The sequence below is a fragment of the Gadus macrocephalus genome, chromosome 4 (assembly GCF_031168955.1).
Source record: "Gadus macrocephalus chromosome 4, ASM3116895v1".
Lineage (NCBI taxonomy): Eukaryota > Metazoa > Chordata > Actinopteri > Gadiformes > Gadidae > Gadus > Gadus macrocephalus.
This window is the reverse complement of record NC_082385.1, coordinates 3624273-3631772: the sequence shown is the minus strand read 5'-3', so window position 1 is coordinate 3631772 and position 7500 is coordinate 3624273. Positions and strand designations below refer to the sequence as shown.

The 7500-nt window shown below is 45.1% G+C and overlaps 2 protein-coding genes across 3 annotated transcripts in view; one reads left to right on the top strand and one right to left on the bottom strand.

The window, feature by feature from the left end:
- The window catches only part of ptprz1b (protein tyrosine phosphatase receptor type Z1b), a 10693-nt gene extending 5813 nt beyond the window's left edge, over positions 1 to 4880 (top strand). For both annotated transcript variants that reach the window (XM_060049541.1, XM_060049539.1), the window contains 6 exons: positions 216 to 289; positions 1013 to 1168; positions 1479 to 1631; positions 1838 to 1980; positions 2577 to 2712; positions 3461 to 4880. In XM_060049541.1, coding sequence (XP_059905524.1) covers positions 216 to 289; positions 1013 to 1168; positions 1479 to 1631; positions 1838 to 1980; positions 2577 to 2712; positions 3461 to 3607 — 809 coding nt within the window. In that variant the 3' untranslated portion in view covers positions 3608 to 4880. The remainder of the gene's footprint in view (positions 1 to 215; positions 290 to 1012; positions 1169 to 1478; positions 1632 to 1837; positions 1981 to 2576; positions 2713 to 3460) is intronic.
- Positions 4881 to 6114: 1234 nt separating this feature from the next.
- Positions 6115 to 7500, bottom strand: part of LOC132456646 (HMG box-containing protein 1-like) — a 10092-nt gene continuing 8706 nt past the window's right edge. The window contains exon 14 of the mRNA XM_060051053.1: positions 6115 to 7500. This exon is cut by the window's right edge and continues 283 nt beyond it. The gene's annotated coding sequence lies outside the window, so the exon portion shown is untranslated.

Here is a 7500-nt window from a genome sequence, read left to right as displayed (position 1 = left end):
AAACATGCAAATACACACCACACACACAAACACACAAAAAAAATTAACTCACACACACACACATGGAAAAACACAAACTCACACACACGCATGCACTCACTCACACACACACATGCATAAAGAAAACAGGCAGACACATGCACAGACCAACAAGGTTTCCATCATCCTACATGTCCTTGAGTAATATTTCCTGACCCCTGAACTCTGCCCCCTAGTGGAGCGCTCCAGAGTGTGTCTGACGGCGTCCGAGTCCAACGCCACGGGCTACATCAACGCCTCCTACGTCATGGTGAGCCCCGCCACACCCAATCAGAGCGCCTCGCTGTTGATAGGCCAACCAATCAGAGATGTGACCGCTGTCGCTTTAAACCAGCCAACCAATCAGAGATGTGACCGCTGTCGCTTTAAACCAGCCAACCAATCAGAGATGTGACCGCTGTCGCTTTAAATCAGCCAACTAATCAGAGATGTGAACAATGTCGCTTTAAATCAGCCAACCAATCAGAGATGTGAACAATGTCGCTTTAAACCAGCCAACTAATCAGAGATGTGAACAATGTCGCTTTAAACCAGCCAACCAATCAGAGATGTGACCGCTGTCACTTTAATTCAGCCAACTAATCAGAGATGTGAACACTGTTGATTTCAATCAGCCAACCAATCAGAGATGTGAACACTGTTGCTTTAAATCAGCCAACCAATCAGAGATGTAAACATTGCACGGTTCAGCTCTCTATGAAGGAACAAAGTTTGCTCTCAGTCTCGCTTTTAAATCATGTAAGATGAAAGTGAAAGTAAAAAGCTAATCTACTACATTGAATTCAACTGGACCCAATAAAACAGCATGTGTCCTTGTGTGTATGTGTGTCCTCTTGTGTGTGCGTGTGTCCCCGTGTGTGTGTGTGTCCCTGTGTGTGTGTGTGTGTGTGTGTGCGTGTTTTCCCGTGTGTGTGTGTGTGTGTGTGTGTGTGTGTGCGCGTGTGTCCCCGTGTGTGTGTGTGTGTGTCCACAGGGCCGGTACCACAGTAAGGAGTTCATCGTGGGCCAGGACCCTCTGAGCAGCACCGTGGCCGACTTCTGGACCATGATCTGGGAGCACAGCGCGCACACGGTGGTCTCCCTACCGGACCCCCACTCAGTGGTCTCTGTACCGGACCCCTACACCCAGGTCAGTTCACCCACACAGTGGTCTCCATACCGGACCCCCTCTCTCTCTCTCTCTCTCTCTCTCTCTCTTATGCTCTCTCTTTTGCTCTCTCTTTTACTCTCTCTCTGTCTTATTCTCTCTCTTGCACTATCTCTCTCTCTCTCTCTCTCTCTCTCTCTCTCTCTCTCTCTCTCTCTCTCTCTCTCTCTCTCTCTCTCTCTCTCAAAGCAAGCAAACAAGAGTAGTGAGTTTAATGCGTCATATTCCCCTTTGTCTGTTGGCCGTGGTCTGATTGGATAGGGTCTAATTGGCTTTGTGTTATGCATTTCAGGGGGATGGGGAGGTAACCTGTGTCTATTGGCCAATTAAGGACCAGCCAATGAGCTTTGAGGGCCTCATTGTGTCGTTCTCGCGGGAGGAGCATTTATCTCTGACCAACGACGAAAAGATTCTCGTCCAGGACTTTATACTGGAGTCCTCACAGGTAACACACACACACACACACACACACACACACACACACACACACACACACACACACACACACACACACACACACACACACACACAAAGGGGCACAGAAAGACACACAGAAACACTAACACACACTCACAAAAACACACACAAAAACACAAAACCATTTTCAGAAACACACGGTCTCCTGATGTCTTCCTCTCCGTCCGGGGACAGAGCGACGGCGTGCTGGAGGTGAGGCGCTACAGCGCCACCTGCTGGCCCAATCCCGACGGACCAATCAGGAGCAGCTTTGAGCTGGTGGCCGCCGTCCGGGAGCACAGCGCCAACACGGCCGGGCCCACCGTGGTGCACGACCCGTGAGTACCGCCGTGTGTGTGACCTGGGGAAAAAGGGTGTGTGTGTGTGTGTGGGTGTTTGTTTTTGAGTCTAACCCCTGTGTTTTGTGTGTGTGTCTGTGTATGCGTTTGTGTCTAACGTGTGTGTGTGTGTTTATGTGTATTACGTGTGTGTGTGTTTGCATGTGTCTAACGTGTGTCTGTGTGTGTGTTTCTGTTTGTTCTTAATGTGTGTGTGTATGTGTGTTTACATTTGTCTAACGTGTGTGTGTGTGTGTGTGTGTGAGTGTGTGTGTTTGTATTTGCGTGTGTGTGTTTATGTTAATCTGTGTGTGTGTGTGACGTGTGTGTTTGTTTATATCTACCTAACGTGTGTGTGTGTGTGTGTGTGTGTGTGTGTGTTAATGTTAATGTGTGTGTGTTTTTAATGTTCTTAATGTATGTGTGTTTATATGTGTGTAACGTGTGTGTGTCTGTGTTTTTGTTTTGAATGTGTGTTTGTGTGTTTATATCTGCCTAACGTGTGTGTGTGTGTGTGTGTGTGTGTGTGTGTGTGTGTGTGTGTGTGTGTGTGTGTGTGTGTGTGTGTCTGTCTCTGTGTGTGTGTGTGTGTGCAGGCTGGGGGGCCCCACCTCGGGGCTGTTCTGCGCCCTGTCCTCGCTGTCCTCCCAGCTGGAGGAGGACGCCGCGGTGGACGTGTACACGGCCGCCCGCATGACCAACCTGAGGAGGCCGGGGGTCTTCAACGACCTGGTGGGGGGCGCACACACACACACGGGGAAACGCACAAACACTAACGAACACGGGGAAACACACAAACACTAACGCACACGCAGATACACGGACACACACACATAGAAACACACTCACGCACACACACATGTGGAAACACATAAACGCACACGCACAAACACACAAACACCAACGCACACGCAGATGCAGATGCACGGACACACACACTTATAAAAACACACTCACATAGAAACACACTCTCACGCGCACGCACGCCCGCGTGTAAATACACAAATGCGCGCAAGCACACAAACAAACACACACACGTTCACGCACACATAGATACATGGACACACACACATAGAAAAACACACACACATAGAAACACACACTCACGCACACGCACACACGCATTTAATTACACAAACGCGCGCACGCACACAAACAAACACTTACAGTCACGCACACACACACACAAAGATACACGGACACATACACACATATAGAAAAACACACACACATAGAAACGCAAACACATAGAAACATACGCACACACACACACACACACACACACACACACACACACACACACACACACACACACACACACACACACACACACACCAGATTACTATAGCGATATTTATCTAGTTGTATTTTAAAACCTGGTTGTGCAGCAGGGTGAAAACATTGAGTTTGGATTGCCGGCCTTGACTGTTCAACCTCACGTTGGTCCTTGCCTCCCCCCTCCGGCCCCCCTCTACCCCAGGAGGGCTACCAGTTCCTGTACCGCTCCGTGCTGAGCCTGGTCAGCAGCCAGGAGGACCAGAAGACCCTTCGCTCCCCCGAGACCAACGGCTCCCTGCTGCTGGGGACCACCGCCAGCATGGCCGAGAGCCTGGAGTCCCTGATGTAGAGCCTGGAGTAGAGCCTGGAGTAGAGACTGGAGTCCCTGATGTAGAGCCTGGAGTAGAGCCTGGAGTCCCTGATGTAGAGCCTGAAGTCCCTGATGTAGAGCCTGGAGTCCCTGATGTAGAGCCTGGAGTCCACAATGTAGAGTCTGGAGTAGAGCCTGGAGCTCCTGATGTAGAGCCTGGAGTCCCTGATGTAGAGCCTGGAGTAGAGCCTGGAGCTCCTGATGTAGAGCCTGGAGTCCATGATGTAGAGCCTGGAGTAGAGCCTGAAGTCCCTGATGTAGAGCCTGGAGTCCACGATGTAGAGCCTGGAGTAGAGCCTGGAGCTCCTGATGTAGAGCCTGGAGTCCTTGGTGTAGAGCCTGGAGTACCTGATGCAGTTCCAGGCGGAGCTCCACTACTTATAGAGGAGGAGCGCTGATCATCAAACAGGTTAAAGCTGCTGTAGGTAAGAGTGGACAGTTGGGAAGAGAGAGAGAACGGAAAAGAGCGGAAGAGTGAGGTTCTGAAAATAGACGCCCTCCCGCTCTGCTCCCTCCCTCCCTATAGATTTACGCCAATGAGGGATGTTGTGTTTCACACACCTGTGATTGACAGGCAAGATGAACTCACCGCACCAATCAAGGAAGAGATGCCCTGATTGGTCAGAAATGAGGGGAAATGGTCTAAAATGTAGGTCTCGTTCAGAGGCCGACAAAGTCAACGAGTACCGATATTCTCACCCAGCCTTTCAGTCCCTAACAGCTGACGGTTGGCTAGGCCACTTTAAAAAAATTATTCTGATAATATCACCTCTTAGGTCTTACCTACAGCACCTTTCATAAGTACGCTCACACGCACAATCGCGGTACCTACGCATGCTATGTCTGGGGACGATGCATGTTTACATATAACAGATACAATTAAACTAGGAATTATTTGATTAAACTAAGCATTAGTTGAATAACGTATTCAACTTGGCAGCACAGTGAGCATCCTAAGGGCAATGAGCTGCTGGCTAGCATGGGGAGGCTAAACCACGCAGCTAAGTTACATTAGCCTTTAGATGAACCATCGCTATCGTTGGTGGGAATTATTATTCATATTATTAGTATTGTTATGCTTTTGACTGTTATGTTTGAGCAGTTTAGCTGCTCGGCCTACGCATAATAATATCAATAATACCAATACATAATAATAATAGTTATATTAATAATGATGATAATACTAGATAGGGGACTAAACAAAGAATAGTTTTAGCTTGAGTTACAATTATTGAAATAAGTGAACCAAAGATGAAGATTAAAAAAAAAAGTATTTTAAAGGGGTGTTACGGCATCTATGCGAAAACCTATAGCGACCCTGCCGAGGTAGAACCCAGGGGGGTTCTGGGAAAGAGTCGGTTGCGTCAGACACAGCCCATTGATGTCCACTGTGCCTTCCCCATCTCACCTCCACACACCTCGAGTGGTTTGAAGTTCACGCAAGAAAAACTGCAACTATAAGCCCACTAGATTACAGAGCTGCGATGTTTTGGCCGGTGACTGTTTTGCTGTTACTTTGTGATTTCTGTGATTAGATTTTTTTCGATGTTACGGCTAATGCATCTTAAAAAAATAACCGTAGAGCTGAGCAAAAGCGTACAGATACGATTAAACGAGAAATCACCTGCAAACTGTGAATGCTCTCGAAGCGTGTAATATTCAATTTATTGTCGTACACGACCGGGAAATAAATGAGTCGCCAAATGTTGTGGTCACTGAATTTATACTAAGCCATCGTTGTAAATAAGATAAGTTACATGGACAGCCATAGAGACAGCATTCCTCCCTGCGACCGGTTTAATCTAGGACCCGATTTCTCGGTCCGTCCGTTGTTGTTTTACTGTTTTCGTCTGTGATTTTACAAACGAACAGTTTGTACGTTTTGTTGGAGAAATCCTATAGTTTTACGAGAATGCTTTTGGGAATGCTTTGTATTTACTGATCCTATGTTTCTATGTCTATTAAGCGGTACATTTTTGGTCAGAAAGCCTTTTTAACGATTCAGTGTGTGAAAGGAAGGTCCGATATAACATTTGTGTAAATAACCCTGGATCTATGGGGAGGCCAAACTTCTGTTTATATACTACTATATTTCTATTTTAATACGAAGATGATTTTTTAGTCATTTACAACGATATATATATAACAGTGTTTTATAATTTTAGCCTATCGAATATTGATTATATGATATAAACAGTTGAATTATCCTTTTTTTCTATGTGTTTTGAACACAGGAGAACTTTAATGTGTGTCTTTTGTCAAACTATGAAAAGGCACGGTATGTTTATAGTGACCAATGGGAACAATATTTTAAGCAATTGAATAAAAAAAAAGTAATACAAAAAATATGGATCTTTTTTCTTTTCTTCCAAGAAAGAAACCTTTAGCCAATGAGTGGATCGTTTGGAGAGTTGTTTTAAAAATACTATTATTTGCTCCACCTAACATTATTTTAAGTGTGTAATGAAAGACAATCAACTAGCGTACAAGTCTCATGCTTTTATTCATACTAGTCCATTGCATTGCTTTGTGTGTGCTGTTTCACCTGTTCATAAGAGTACGATTCTAACTAAAACATAATTAACAACCACAACAGATTAAACAAATTTCAAGGCAGGAACACAAAAGAAAAAAACTAAAAAGACTTTTGCTACTTTTTTAAATAAGATATTTTTTCTTACAATGTTTCTATTTATTTATTTAGGTACACAAGTTATAGAAGTCACACAAGATAAAGTGAATATAGTGCTTTGGAAAACAACAACTTGGGCTTGAAGGCCCACCTGTGGCAAAAGGTAACACTGGAGGAAAAACGGTCCTGACTTTGTCTGTTGGCCGTCATTCCCGACTCCACCTCTAGGGGCAGCAGGATTTCATTTGTCTCCCAGGTCCAGTTTCTATATCTTTATCTCACACTAAACAATATACTCTAATAAAATGATGATTCCAGCCAATTATGTAGCTGAAAAATAATTGCCATTAAACAAAGGAGTGTAGGGCATGGCAATTATTATCCTTACTCCTGGCTGATATTACGTTGTTTTATGGGCAGGTAGCGGATTATAAAGTTATACACTTACAATAATTAAGTTTGTCTCATCTTAGACATTTCTTTGCAAATGGCCGCCAAGTCCTTGAAGATATTACCGATACACGCATTGGACATTTTCGTTTAAGTAAATATATATATTATTAGAACTTTTAGATCCGCAAAAAACGATGTTTTCCATTTAATATCCCTCAATGCCGTAACTGAAAAAAAAGAGAAGGAAACTATAGCACCACAACTTTGGTATGATTCAAGCCTTAGGTATTATTTAATCTAAAATCATAATCTACAATACTAATCGAAGAACTTCTTTGAAAGTGTTCACCCGTATCACAACTCAATTTGTAAATCAACGTCACTCACTACAAAAGCTCGAAACTCAGACGCTCAGCCTTTTAATGATCAACGAGGGGCGACAGGGAAGAGAGACCTGGGGAAGGCTGGTTCGTCGTTGTGATGGCTGGGTTATTGTGTTGGTCTGAATGTGCGGGTCCCTGAGGTCCATCCCTACACCGCCCCCCTGTGGCGGCTTAAGGAACTGCTCCTGGAAGCCCTGACCAGTCCCCGGTCACGGGGGACAGTGGCAGTGTGTGGTTCTTTCAGCCCCCGCGTCACTAGACTCTAGGAGGGCAGAGACCCTGACAGGGCTTTGGGTGGAGGAAGGCTTGGGGTGGAGGAAGGCACACGTTGAAGGAAGGCACGCGGTAGTTTAAAATACATTTAAAAGATTCAAGCATAGTTAATAATAATAATTAAAGATATTCCTAAATATATATGTGTGCGTGTGTGTGTGTGTGTATTGTTTGTGTGTGCATATGTATAA